Raw genomic sequence first — 14,323 nt, forward strand, 5'->3', positions numbered from 1 at the left:
TAAAAAGTCTCTCCTTGTCTTTGAGTTTTGCCCATTTGACTATAACGTGTCTTAAAGAAGACCTTTTTGGATTGAATAAATTTGGGGATCTTTGAGTTTCCTGAATCTGAAAATCTGTGTCTTTTCTTATACCTGGGAAATTGTCTGCTACTATTTTGGTGAATATGTTTTCAATGCAATCTCATTTTTCCTCCCCTTTTGGAATACCCACGAATCAGATATTTGAGTGCTTAAGGTTGTCTGATGTCTCTGAGATTTTCCTCAATGTTTCTAATTCTTTTTTCTTATTTTTTGTCTGCCCGTGTTATTTCAAACAGCCCATCTTCAAGGTCAGAATTTCTCTCTTCTGCTTTTGCAAGCCTGCTTTTTAAACTCTCTGTTGTGTTTTTTATTTCATTGAATGAATTCTTCAGCTCTCCAAGCTCTGCTACATAATTTTTCAGGGCATTGATTTTCTTGTAAATTTCTTCTTTCAGGTCCTGTATACTTTTCCTCATTTCATCATGTTTTCTAGCTGAGTTTTCTTATATCTCATTTACTTTCCTTAGAATTAGCACTCGAAATTCCTTGGCAGATATTTCAAGGGCTTCTTATTCTATAGGATCTAGAGCTTAAGAGTTACTACCCTTTGTTGGTGTACTTTCTTGATTTTTCATATTTCTGATATCTTTCCTTCGATGTTTAGTCATCATGGCAGGGGATTTCATGGTCCACTCGTTCAATAATATTGTCTGACTAGGATGCTGCTGGGGCTGCCAATTTTGCACAGCTGCCTCAGTGTCTGCTCAGTTGCCCACAGGTGCCTCGGGTTCATGGTCAACTCAGGCCTAGGGCCTCTCCGGGGGAGGCACCTTTCTTGTCAGCATGCACTCGGCCAGGCTGGGGATGGAGTTGTGCAGCAGCATTGAGGCCAACTTGCTAGGTCGCACACTGGCACCACAGGGCACTTAGTCTCCACAGATCTTGGGCCTCTCTGGATGGGAGCCTCTCTGATCGGTGTGCTCTCTGTGCTGTTTTTATTTTCTTTAACAGAAATGTTTACAGCTATAAATTTTGCTGTGAGAAATGCTTTTCTCATATAACATTATTTTGGTACTTTGTGTTTTCATTTTCATTATCTCAGTATTTGTTCATTTTCCTAGTGATTTCTTCTTTAACCATCAGTTGTAGAAATGAATGTAGTTTAGTGTCCAATCTTCTTTTATTGATTTCTAGGTTCATTTCATTGTGGTCTGAGAAAATAGTTTATATGATTTTGATCTTTTAAAATTTATTGAGAATTTTTTATGACCTAACATGTGGTCTATCCTGGAGAAAGTTCTATGTGCACTTGAGAAGAGTTTTTTTCTGCAGTTGTTGAGGCAAGTTTTCTGTATATGTCTGTTAGGTATAGTTGATATCTAGTGTTGTTCAAGTCTTCTATTTCTTTATCGGTCTTTCAAAAGTTGGGCACTAGAATCTCTCACTATTATTGTAGAACTGTCTATTTGCTCCTTTAATTCTGTCAATGTCTGCTTTATAAATTTTCGGGTTCTTTGAGTGATGCACATACATTATAACAGTTTATATACTTGATGAATTCACATTTTTTCATATATATAATATTCTTATTTGCTTCTTTTAAAAACTTTTGCTAAAAATCTATCTTGTGCAGTATTAGTATAGCCATCCCAGCTCTCTTTGTCTACAATCTCCATGGGAAGTTGTTTTCTATTCTTTCACTTTCAACATATATGTGTCTTTGGGTATAACGTGAGTCTCTTGCAGTTTTTCTTTTAATGTTTTTCTTTTAAATCCATTCTTTCTATATCTGCATTTGAAATGGAAAGTTCATTTTACTTACAGTTAATTAGCCATATTAAAAAATTAGTTCTGCCATAATGCTATTTTTATATGCCTTACATCTTTTTTTGCTCACCAATTCCTCCAGTATTGCCTTATTTTTTGCTTAATCATTTTTTTCTAATGAAATGTTTTGATTCAATTTTGATTTCTATCTCTGTATATTTTAAATATTTTTTTCTTAACAGTTACCATGTGGATTGTTGTTAACATCTTATATATCTTACAACATACTGGTTTGATGGAAATCATCATGTTAAAGGGATACCGGCACTCCTATGTTTATTGCAAATCTATTTACAATAGCCAAGAGTTGGAACATACCTAAATGTCCATTGACTTATGACTGGGTAAGGAAAAGGTGGTAGATATACAAAATGGGATACTACTCTGCTGTAAAAAGAGTGAAATTCTATCATTTGAACCAACAGAGATGAACTTTGAGATAATTATGTTAAATAAAATAATTCAGGCACAGAAAGAGAAATACCACTTGTCCTCCATCACAAGAAGGAGCTGAAAAATAAACAAATCAATAAAAAAAGAAAGATACAACAATCACAATATTTCATTGAACTTTCAAAATGAGAGAACTGAACCAAGGCCAGCAGATCTGGGAAATGGGAAGGGAGAGGGAGGTTAGTGAGAAATTGGTAAAGACCACAAAAAATGACTACACTGTCTTATGTTGAATATGCTAATTATCCTGATTTGAGCATCACACATTGCACATTGATATTGATATTCAATGCTGTACCCCAAAGATATATACAATCAATTACATTTCAATAATAATAGGGAATAACATACTGATATGAACTTCTAACAAATTGATACCAAATTAGTTTCAAATTGTATACATTAACTCTGATCTTATACAACTCCATTCCTTCTTTGTGGTGTTGTTTCAAATTACGTATTTATACATTGTGTGTCATACATTTTTAACATAGATTTATAATTATTGTTGTAAACCATACAGAAACCAAAAAGAGGGTTACATACAAATATATAGTAATAATAGCTTTTATATTTCCCCACATAATTACTCAAGATATTTACATATTATTCTCACTTTGATTTATTGTTTAGTAGCTTTTTTTTCATCAGCCTGAAAGCTGAGTCCCGTTAGCATTTTTGTAGGGGAGCTCTACTAGTGAGGAACTGTGTTAGCTTTTTAAAAAAATCTTGAAATGTCTTAATTTTTCCTTTATTGTTTAAATCTTTGCAAGAAATAGAATTTTTAGTTTTCAGGCTTTTTCTGTAAGCACTTTAAATATATTCTTCCACTGATTTCTGGCTTTCATGGTTTCTGATGAAAAATCAGCTGTTACGTTTATTGAGGATCCTTTGTACATGATGAGTAACTTCTCTCTTGCTGCATTCAACATTCTCCCTTTATCTCTGGTTTTCAACACTTTAGTTAAAATATGCTTTTGTATGAGTCTCTTTGGTTTTATCCTCCTTGGAATTTATTGAGCTTGAATATGTATACATTCATATTTTTTATCAAATCTGGAAAGTGTTTAGCCATTATTTCTTCTAATATTTTTCATCTGTTTTTCTGACTCGACTCTCTCTAGTGCTTCAGTAAGGTGTAGGTTGGTACACTTGATGGAATTTGATAGGTTATTTAGGCTTTGTTTATTTTCTGTTTCTTTTCCTTTCTGCTATAGAAACTGGGTAATTTCTGTTGTGCTATTATTACGTTTTCTATTAGTTTCTTGTTTGCTTCAGTCGCTGTTGAAACTCTTTAGTAATTTTTTTTTCAGCTTTGTATTTTTAGCTCTAGAATGTCTTTTTGGTTCCTTCTGATAATTTATTTCTCATTATTAATTTCCGCAAATTTTTAATTCATTATTCTCCCAATATATTTAGTTCTCTGTACATGGTTTCCTTCAATTCTCAGAGGATATTTAAGATATTTGCTAAACGTTTTATCTTCTAAGTCAAATTTCTGGGCTTCCTTAGAGATGGTTTCTGCCAAATTCTTCTTTTATAGCTGTTAATAGGCCATAGTACTGGGGGATTTTTGTTTGTTTGTTTCTTTGCTTTGTTTGGTAGTCCTGTACTTTTTTAAGAACTCAAAATTTAATATATTGTAATATGTCAACTCTGAATATAAGGTGGTTTTTTTTTTTCACTTGCAGCAATTACTTCTGTTCTTTGATGAAGGCTCCAGTCATCAATTTATTTAGTGACTTTTCCAAACTATTTTTGCAAATACTGTATCTCTTGTTATGTATGATCACTTGAATCTTTTTTCTGCTATGTCTGCAGTCAGTCAGTGACCTGACAGAAATTTCCTTAAGTTCCTGGATGCGATAAGGCAATAACAGAAAAGAATTTATTCTCTTTCTTTAAATTCCCAAATCCAGTGACACTGGGGAAGTTGCTTTAGCCCATGCGGATTGTGTCAGCCCATCAGCAATCAAAAGACACAATGCTGATTTTTGAAGGAAAAAAATGTTTCTTTTTTTCTTTTTCTTTTTCCTTTTTTTTTTTTTTTTTTTTTTTCCTTTTTTTTTTTTTTTTTTTTTTTCCTTTTTTTTTTTTTTTTTTTTTTTCCTTTTTTTTTTTTTTTTTTTTTTTCCTTTTTTTTTTTTTTTTTTTTTTTCCTTTTTTTTTTTTTTTTTTTTTTTGGATTGTGATTTTTTAAAAAAATTATTGTAAGAAAGTTTATTGCACATATCTGTGGGGTACAGAATTGAACATCAATACTCATGTGCAATATGTGATGCTCACATCAGAATAATATTATATTCAATGATATACACTATTATTGCTATTTGGGTCCCATTACCCACTTGAAGTAAAATGTTTCTAATGCCCAGCTTAGCATCAGCAATCTGCTCAGCAACATAGTACACTATCTCCCCAAATACACTTCCCACCACAGAGATAAGTTATGAGGAATGTTAGCCTCTATACAAGATGTCTAATTTACTGAAATTTACCTCTTTCTTCATCAAATATTCCTTAGATGCTGCAAGAGTTTGATTAGACTCCAGAGTCCCCAAATAATTTCTTCATACAGATTGTGCAATTGGTTTTGTGGAGGAACTCATTGCTGAACTTCCTGATTTACCATTTTTGTGACATTACTCTCATAATGCCGTCATAACAACATTAGGATTTCAATCTGTGGCATTAAATATCTTTCCATTTATTTAGGTTTTATTTTATTTCTTTCAACATTAATATATATAGTCTTGTTTAATTATGATAGGTCATGTGCATGTAAACACTAAATCTCCAAATTCCCTTCAACAGATGGAAATATTATTATTGATTTGTGAGTGCACCACTTCTCTTCTGACTTAAGAGTAATTTGTACTTGATGAACTTAGAATTTTGTGTGAGAACAACATTAAAAGGAAGATGACTTTCGTTGTCTTGCAAGGGAATGTATTGAGAGGGGTTAGTTAAACTTCATGGTGCTGATTAAATAATATTAGACATGCCATACATTACCTGTAGGCTATAAGAGCATTATTAATTTAGTGCTGGCCTATGGACTGGTTAGAAAATAAAACTTTTTGGATATTAAGGATCCTCTGTAGTCTTTATTTAAAATTTCCCCCTTGTTATCACTTCTGTGTCATATCATCTTTTCAGTTCTAAACCAAACTTACTTATCCTTGTCAATTGCTTTCTCTCACCCAAATTCCTATTCATGGAAACTCCATTCATTAGTCACTCAGCCTAAATATCTACATTACTCCTGCAATTTCCTTTATCCCTTATGGGCAGTTAGTGCCTCAAACTCTGTCTTCATGGTGTAATGTCTCTTTAATTTGTATATTTTATTCATTCCTGCATTTGTTCCCTATACCAAGTTGCCCACTTTCTCCCACCTGGACTACAATAATGCTGGCCCCATCTTGTCTTAGTGACCCCAATTTCTTTTCCTATAATTCATTCTAGATTTTGCTGCCATTTTAGCTTTTGCACAATTTCAATTTTGTAATGAGTCTGCAGGCAATATTGAATCCACGTAAATTTTTGACAGAAGAAGAGAATTCACAGCGTTATTTCAGGTTTATAACATCTTTATGCTGTGACCCTAATTTACCTATTTCTATTAATTAAGATTGTGTTGATTTCCAAGTAAGAGAAAATCTGGTTAGCAATGGTTTTTAAAAATGCTGGGTTTATCATGGTGGGCCAGTGTACAGATAATATATTAGCCCTGAAGCATCAGAGAGTCAAGTGCCTTCCATTTTTATTCACCATATTTAGTATGTAGGCCTCATTTCTTTGGTTAAATCCTCACATCCCAAGATGATGTCTACTTTACCTCCTCCTTCACATCAGTGTTTTAAGTGAGAGTGAGAAAATAGAAAAGGAGCACCAACAGGATTCTACTTATACATTTGGGAAAAAGTAATATGCTGCCTGTCTCAGCTAGCTACAAAGAGTCTCATGAATGGAATTTTTGGGCAAGCAAAGAGTAATGGGGTGAGAAATGAAGTTCAAGTCAGTTGATCCATAGTCTGTGCTATACCATGCAGTAGTTTTTCTAATACCACACTTTCCAATTTCTCTGTTGGCTAACTTTACAGCAATGTGAGTTGTTTGAGATTCTGTGTAGTTAAATGTGTTTGTAAATAATTAGTCAGATAATTGGATCAAATCATTCCTAGGAAAAACACAATCAACATTCTGAATTTACTATTGAAGATTTGGTATGCAGTGTATCTGATTTGTTTGGAGCTGGGACAGAGACAACAAGCACCACCGTGAGATATGGACTCCTGCTCCTACTGAAGTACCCGGAGGTCACAGGTAAGACCATAGCTGATGAGGACAGTGAATTTGAGCAAAGATGTTGGGAAGACACTGCTAGTGTCCTCCACATTGTTTCTCTTAGAGAGGCTTCATTATTAAACTTCTGTGCTACCAGCTGTAATCTGTCTAATTTAAAGATGTAATTAAAATGGGGCATCTTTGCAGAATACAGGAGGGTGACTGAGAGGAGTGAAGACAGCATGACAGTAGGAAAAGCAATAAAGCTCTGGTGCCATGTCTGGATGATTCATGGCAGGCAGAGGCAGCATAGATTGGCCTGGATTGCATATTGGATTTATTAAAAAAAGGCCACCTTTAACAGTAGATACCTCCTTGCAAATACCTTTCCTCATTCTACAAATTCGGTGTCCTTGTAGGTAAAAGGGTAACTCTGCTTACTGAAGCATAAACGGAAACTCTAGAAATTTAGTGATGCTGCCTGAGATAATTTCCAACCTGGGAAGAAATATAAAATTTAGATTCATAAGCAAGGTTTTTCTGTTTAGGCAGAAGATATACCTAAAGAAATTTTAATATTTCAGAAGTCTTTTGTAATAAAAGTAGTGTATTCACAATAAGAATTTTTTGGGGCAAAGCTGTCAATAATTGTATCTTTCACAGAGAATTTTACTTTAGAAATTTACCTTTAAATAGTTCCCATCTTTCAGCAGATAAAAAGCATGCTCTTTGCCTCTGCCCCATGTCAGAATCCCACTGAAATAGCAATAACTGAATTACAAATGAGGATTAGTCCTTTGAAAGTTGGAGGAAAGAAGTGCAGGAAACAGCCAAGAATTCTTCAGCATATTTCTGAAGCACAGAGAGCAGATTGGAGGGTGACCACTAACTTAGCAAACTGGATGATGTTGTAACCTAATTGTCAGAAGAGGAAGCTATATCACGGAAGAAAAGCCTATCTGTGTCCCTAAAAATCCTACAAGGTTCTGTATTTGGAAGTAGCAAGTGTCAGAGAAGGTAGAGAATAAAGCTGAAAAAGGAGGCTCCCCCTGCCCATGTTCCCTGCACAACTCCTTTTATCAGGTAAATGATTTCCACCCAAGGAAAAAGGAGCTTCACTTTCTAGAGAAACTGAGCCTAAGAATCCCTATACTCAGGGACAGTGGCAGTGACAGAGAAAAGAGTGAGGTGTGGGGCTGGAAAAGAAGGTTTGGGAAGAATCTCGTCCTTGAATTCAAAGACTCTTAGCTCTTTCCTCCAAATTGCTTCCTGAAATTCAGCAGCCAGATATATCCTCCAGAGAGTGAACAGATCTAGAGAAAAGACCTTTGCATTTTTAAAATAAAATCTAAATAGAAAATTCTCTCCAACTATTCAGCACAGTGAATGAAATAAAAATATCCTCCCCAAGATACAGGGTTATAAAATTTTGGAACACCAGGAATTTAAAAAAAATTCATAAAAACTTTCAGTGAGCTACCAGATCATATATAAAGGATTAAGATATATATATCAGCATCAGAATTCTCAAGAGTAACTATTCACTTGTTTATTCACGGACAAAGGTTATTTTCAGATTAAAAAAATTCATAAAAACTTTCAGTGAGCTACCAGATCATATATAAAGGATTAAGATATATATATCAACATCAGAATTCTCAAGAGTAACTATTCACTTGTTTATTCACGGACAAAGGTTATTTTCAGATCTGTGCATTTGACAAAAACATTACCACCTAGTTTTCTTTTTTCAGAAGAATACTGGAGGATGTGCTCCATCCAAATGTCTGAAACCAAGTCAGAGGAAGTCATGGGCTCCAGGGATCAGCAGGCCTCATGTAGGGGAATGAAAATGTCAGGGAGGCTGCTGGGCACAAGGCCTAGAAAACACCCACCTCAGAAAGGACCAGGTGGACAATGCAGGTGTGAGGGCAGACCCCAAGAACAGAAGAGAAGTGATGGATTTTATGAGGTTTCTCAGTAATTAGGAAATTGTTACTGGGCATTTCAAACATCTATATGAGTATTTGGAAATAATTCTTTTTTTTTTTTTTTAAGAAGTTTTATAGTTTAAATTTTTTGTTTTTAGTTTTATTTTATTTTTATTTTTTTTCCTATTCAAATTTCTTTTTTTTTATTATTTTTATTTTGTCAATATACAATGTAGTTGATTATTGTGTCCCANGTGAGATGTGAGGCTGGAAAAGAAAGTTTCATAAGAATCCTCTTCTGAAAGTCAGAGACTCTTAGCACTATTTTCCATCTTGCTTCGGGAAATGCAGCAGCCAGACATACCCTTCAGAGAGTGCACAGCTCTAGAGAAAAGATCTTTGTATTTTTCCATCTAAATCGAAAATTCTCTCTATTTGTCCAGCACAATGAATGAAATAAAAATATCCTTGCCAACGTACAGGGTTATGAATTTTCAGAACACCAGTATTAAAAAGAAAATCATAAAAATTTTCAGAGAGCTACCAGATCATATATAAAGGATTAGGATTTATAACAGTATCATGAATTCTCAAGAGTAACTATTAGCTCGTTTATTCATGGACAAAGGGTATCTTCCAACCTGCACATTTGCCAAAAACATTACCCCCTAGTTTTCCTTTTTCAGAAGAATATTGGAGGATATGCTCCCTCAAAATGTCTGAAACCAAGTCAGAGGAAGTCATGGGCTCCAGGGATCAGCAGGCCTCATGTAGGAGGATGCGAATGTCAGGGAGGCATGTAGGAGAATGAGAATGTCAGGGAGGCTGCTGGTCACCAGGCCTAGAAAACAGCCACCTCAGAAAGGACCAGGTGGACGATGCAGGTGTGAGGGCAGACCCCAAGAACAGAAGAGGAGTGATGGATTTTATGAGGTTTCTCAGTAATTAGGAAATTGTTACTGGGCATTTCAAACATCTACATGAGTGTTTGGAAATAATTCTAACTCAGAAAACAGAAAATTATGAATAGAAATAAAGAGACATGATTAAGTCCAAGAAAATGCCAAAAATAAATGTTATCTCAGTGGTCTTACCAGGGAACGATATTTCTATAGTCATAATCACGTGTACTGTAAATATTGATATATCCTAAATTGTGGCCTAAACATATTTCTATAGTCAGAATCATGTGTACTATAAATCTTTTTTTTTTTTTTTTCCTTTTTGTCTTTTTTCGTGTCTGGCAACGGATCGCAACCCTCGGCGCCGCGCCCGTACCTCGCTCAGCCAGTGACCGGGAACCAGGCTGTATGTGGGATCCGAACCCTCGGCGGGAGCGCCACCGCACTCCCAAGTGGGGCACTGTAGCAGTGCGCCACCGGGCCGGCCCTGTAAATTTTGATATATCTTAAATTGTGTCCTAAATATATTCTAGAAAATAGAGCAAGGAAACTTGTGTTTATGTGTCTGTGTGTGGGTGTGAGTCCAAATATGAGGTGGAGATGGAGATTAGAATTCTCATCTCTCATACGAGAAAATGATTAAATTGTATAGAAAATGGATAAGTGAGAAATAGAGTTGTTATTTATTTATTTTGAGTTGTTATTTAGAAATATGAATCTAATTTTTTGAAGAAGCTACTAGAATGCTCAAAATGGCCACATCTGGGAAGTGGGGGTTCGAAGACAGTACCATAGTTAACTGCACGCACACACAGACACACACTTACACATAAACATGCACAGATACATACATTACAACTAGGTCCTTTAGCATGATTTAATTCTTTTTAACTTTTTTTTCTTTGGCAGATGGTTGGTACAGAGATCAGACCCTGGACCTTGGTGTTAACACCCCACTCTATCCAACTGAGCTAACCAGCCATCCTGAATTTAATTTTTTAAGCACCATGTAATTGTTTTGAAATAAAATTAATATCTGATTCCTGTTTTTCTTTCTGCAGGACTGTATTTTCTTGACTTAAATATATGCTAACATAATATTTTCAAACAATTTATCATTTCTATTTGCATTACTAATGTATATGCTTATATATGTATGTTCAGATTGAATTTATGGAACAATTATATCATTGTATTTTAGCAATCTGCCCCTATAATTTATGTTTATAATGCTGTTGGAACACCTTCATAATACTTCATGTAATCCTGAATTGCTACCACAAATGTGCCATTTTTCTCCTTTTCCATCAGTTCTTCCTTGTGTCTTTTCAGCTAAAGTCCAGGAAGAGATTGGCCATGTGGTTGGCAGACACCGGAGTCCCTGCATGCAGGACAGGAGCTGCATGCCCTACACAGATGCCGTGGTGCATGAGATCCAGAGATACATTAACCTCCTTCCCACCAACCTGCCCCATGCAGTGACATGTGAGGTTAAATTCAGAAACTACCTCATCCCTAAGGTAATATTGTTTTTTGCACACTGTACCTTAGTGTTTTTGAAGTTCCCAAATTCACAGTATGGTTCCAGTCCTCTACCAACACCAGATGACAGAAGAGCAAAACTCATACGTGTGGTAGCTTGATGGACTTTATGCTGTTTACATTTTGGGGCTCTAAAGCTTCGTAACAGATCTTGGTATCTGGCAGTGTATCTTTCAAATTTGTTCTGTTTCTTTAGGATTGTTTGGGTCCTCTTACGTGTTTTTATTTTCAAGTAAATATTAATGAACAGTATCAGTTTGTCAAGTTCCCCAAACACTGGGGTGTAATGTTGTGTTTTCAGTGACATGGCTTGTAAATCTTTCGTTAGGTTTGTGGCCCTTACATTTTTTTGTACCTGGAATATATAAATATAATAGTTTTTATTATACAGATGAACATATACCTAACAACCACACTAAATTTACTAATAATTACTACTGTTTTGTCTGTAGATTACTTTGGAATTTCTACGTACATTATCCTGCTGAGTGAATATTTTTTTATATCATTTTCCAATTCTTGTGTCTTTATTTTTTCTTTATTGCAATATTGCACTGGCCAGGATTACCAGGATGGCATTGAAGAGACTGGTGATAGTGGGTGGAGTTTTAATATCTCACTACTGGGAATGTTATTTTTAAGTACATTTTGGCAGTTATTCTTTATCAGATTATGTTACACTTCTCACTGTGTAAAAGAAATGAAGAAAGAATTACTCAAAGCACCATGAATGCATTGAGAAGGACGACGGGTCTGTACCCCAGCATCTCCCCTGTTAGAAGAAAGAAAACTGGGTACAGCCAGGATTCAAAGTTAGCTTCTCTATTTTATTGTAAAGACAAGGAAGTTCCACAAGAAAATTCAGTTGATTCAATCATTACAAAAGAACAGAAGGACATGAGCAGTGTTACAAAAGTTATCTATGGCTAAGTATAATTTAAATGATGAAACTAGTAACATCAGTAAAATTAACAATGTGATATTCCAAAGTACAATTTGTGAAAAGTTAAGTTTTTCAAACTGGCTCATTATTTAAAGTATAACCTCTCCTTAAGCAAAAGTTACATTCTTATGATAAAATCTAAGTACAATTATCTCTAAAGTTTCCCCCAACAGACAGCTTGCCCCTAGCAAACAATTTTTTGCAACTTTCCCTTCAGCAATTCTTAAACTCTCTTAAAAGGATGGGTATGACAACCAGTGATAGCTCTAAAATCATTAAAGTATACAATCAGATACCTAAGCAGTGATTAGAGTTGATTAGATGGGCTGTTGCCATGCTATCTGTGGGTTCTGGCCCCCTACCTGAGGGCTTTTGCCCATATATGTATTTACCTAACAACCCTTTTCTAAAATCAAATGAGAATCAAGATTTCTAACCCTCCATGAGATTACAGAAATATATCATTTTCTCTTATTTTTATATAAATTATTGTCTTGAAAGAGTGTCTAATTTTTTCATATTGATTCTCTTCATATATTGGTATGATTGTATGTGATGGCTTCACATTCCTCACTAAGTGTACATATTATAAGTACTCACACAGCTGGATATGATTTGCTCCATATTATTTAGGGCTTCTTTGTACTTATTAGAGATTTCAGTCTGTGATTTTTCTTTTTTTTAAATTTATTTATTTATTAACATTTTTATTTTCTTACATTCTAAAATGATGTTGCAGAGCAATTAGGGGGAGGGCAGAGAAAGGGGAAGGAAATAGGATGGGAGGAGTAGGAAGGAGGGGAGGCTTGGTGGAGGCCCATGGCACCCTCCTCATTCTGTCAGGGGTGACCAAGGGATTTTTGGTGGTGGCTTGCTGGTTTTCACTGGGCTGGTTGCAGATGTTAGGGAGGTGTGGCTAAGGTCATCAGCTGCCTGCAGGCTCTGGAGCCAGTTGTGCTTCCTGTGGTGGCTCAGTGGTTGTCACTGGACTGGTTGTGGACATCGGGGGGCCATGGCTGAGGCCCTCTGCCCAACACTTCCCCAGTTTGGGAGCCCAGGGTGCTTCTGGTAGCAACCTGGTGATCATCACTGGACTGGCTATGGTTGTTGGGGGGTTGTGTCTGAGGCCAATGGCCCTCCCCTCTCCCTGGCTTGGGAGCCCAGAGGCCTTCCCATCCTTCTAGGTTTTATAGGTGTTCTTCAGGTTCTTTGGTGGTGTTAGACCTTTACTAGTTAATATCAGACTTTGTCTCTGATCCCTGGGTATTTTGTTTTTTCTCTCAGTTCTGTGTTGGATTATTCACTGTTCCCACCACTTAAACTCCACACTGTAACTAATTTGTTGTTTTTTGCTTACTTCTAACATGGATGAGCTTCCTGTGGGGACCTGCACTTGAGCCTTGTAGTTGACCTAAGTTGGTTTGCTGCTAATATCCTGGGGAAGGCTTTTTGTGCAGCTCAGGTTTTAATTGTTGACCTTGCAATTATTTCATGTATTCTGAGTTAAAGTAAACCTGGACTGTGTGGAAACTCTGGTCTGGGTTTGAGTCTCTTCAGCAAACTGCACCCCCTGCAATTCTGTATTCCTAACCAGTCTACACTTAGTGGACCTCTGCTGATTGGAGGGCAAATAACCTGTCCATAATGTGCCCCAATGTTCCCCCAGTGGGCCCATCCCTCCCAACACCAAACTCTCCCCATAGAATAGTCCATTTGCCAGTCCCTTAAAATGACTCACTGTCCTCTGAGCAGATCCTTTTTTCTGTTGTCCGTGGACCCTTGTTCCTATGTTGGTCCACAGGAACACTGTTAGTGGTCTTACTGGCCTGGGGGCCACCAAGGCCCTTTTCTCCTTTGCCACCTCCAAGTATCATCATACAAAGTGCACAGTTGTAGCATTTGCCACCTCTTGTTCTGTGTGCTCAGCAGCTCTAGGCTTGAAGCAGCCAGGGCTCAAAATAGTCAGAGTGGTCCTTTCTATCTCTCATTGCAGCTTCTCCTGCCTTCATGAGCTCCATAGATCTCTCCTCCTCTTCCCTTGAGCTCTAGTGGCCCAAGTTTGGCTGTTGTTGGCTTTTAATAGTTGTAAATTCGTTGATTTGATGGAGAGGGTGATGTTGGGGACCATCTATTCCACCATCTTGACTGGAAGCCTCCTCAGTCTGTGATTTTTCTTCCTCAAAATTTTCCTGAAAGTTTTCTGCTCCTGCAAAATTTTCTTGACATATTTCTGCTAAGGTAATGCTGGCCTCACAAAATTGGGTGAGAAATGTTCCTTAATGTGTGCCTGCTTCCATTACCTTACCCTCCTTTCACTCTTCTGCTTGTGGACACTTAGTTGTATCCTAAATGCATAATAACTTTTGGATAAATACCTAAATGCCAGATATTATATATGAAAAAAATGCAGTTTC

At 36.3% G+C, this 14,323-nt stretch overlaps 1 protein-coding gene across 1 annotated transcript in view; it reads left to right on the top strand.

Moving 5' to 3' along the window:
* LOC103604743 (cytochrome P450 2C42-like) overlaps positions 1-14,323 on the top strand; it is a 47,051-nt gene that overhangs the window by 15,771 nt on the left and 16,957 nt on the right. The window contains exons 2-3 of the mRNA XM_008589315.1: positions 6,489-6,630; positions 10,757-10,944. Coding sequence (XP_008587537.1) covers positions 6,489-6,630; positions 10,757-10,944 — 330 coding nt within the window. The remainder of the gene's footprint in view (positions 1-6,488; positions 6,631-10,756; positions 10,945-14,323) is intronic.

Source organism: Galeopterus variegatus, unplaced genomic scaffold (genome assembly GCF_000696425.1).
Source record: "Galeopterus variegatus unplaced genomic scaffold, G_variegatus-3.0.2 Scaffold5370, whole genome shotgun sequence".
Classification (NCBI taxonomy): domain Eukaryota; kingdom Metazoa; phylum Chordata; class Mammalia; order Dermoptera; family Cynocephalidae; genus Galeopterus; species Galeopterus variegatus.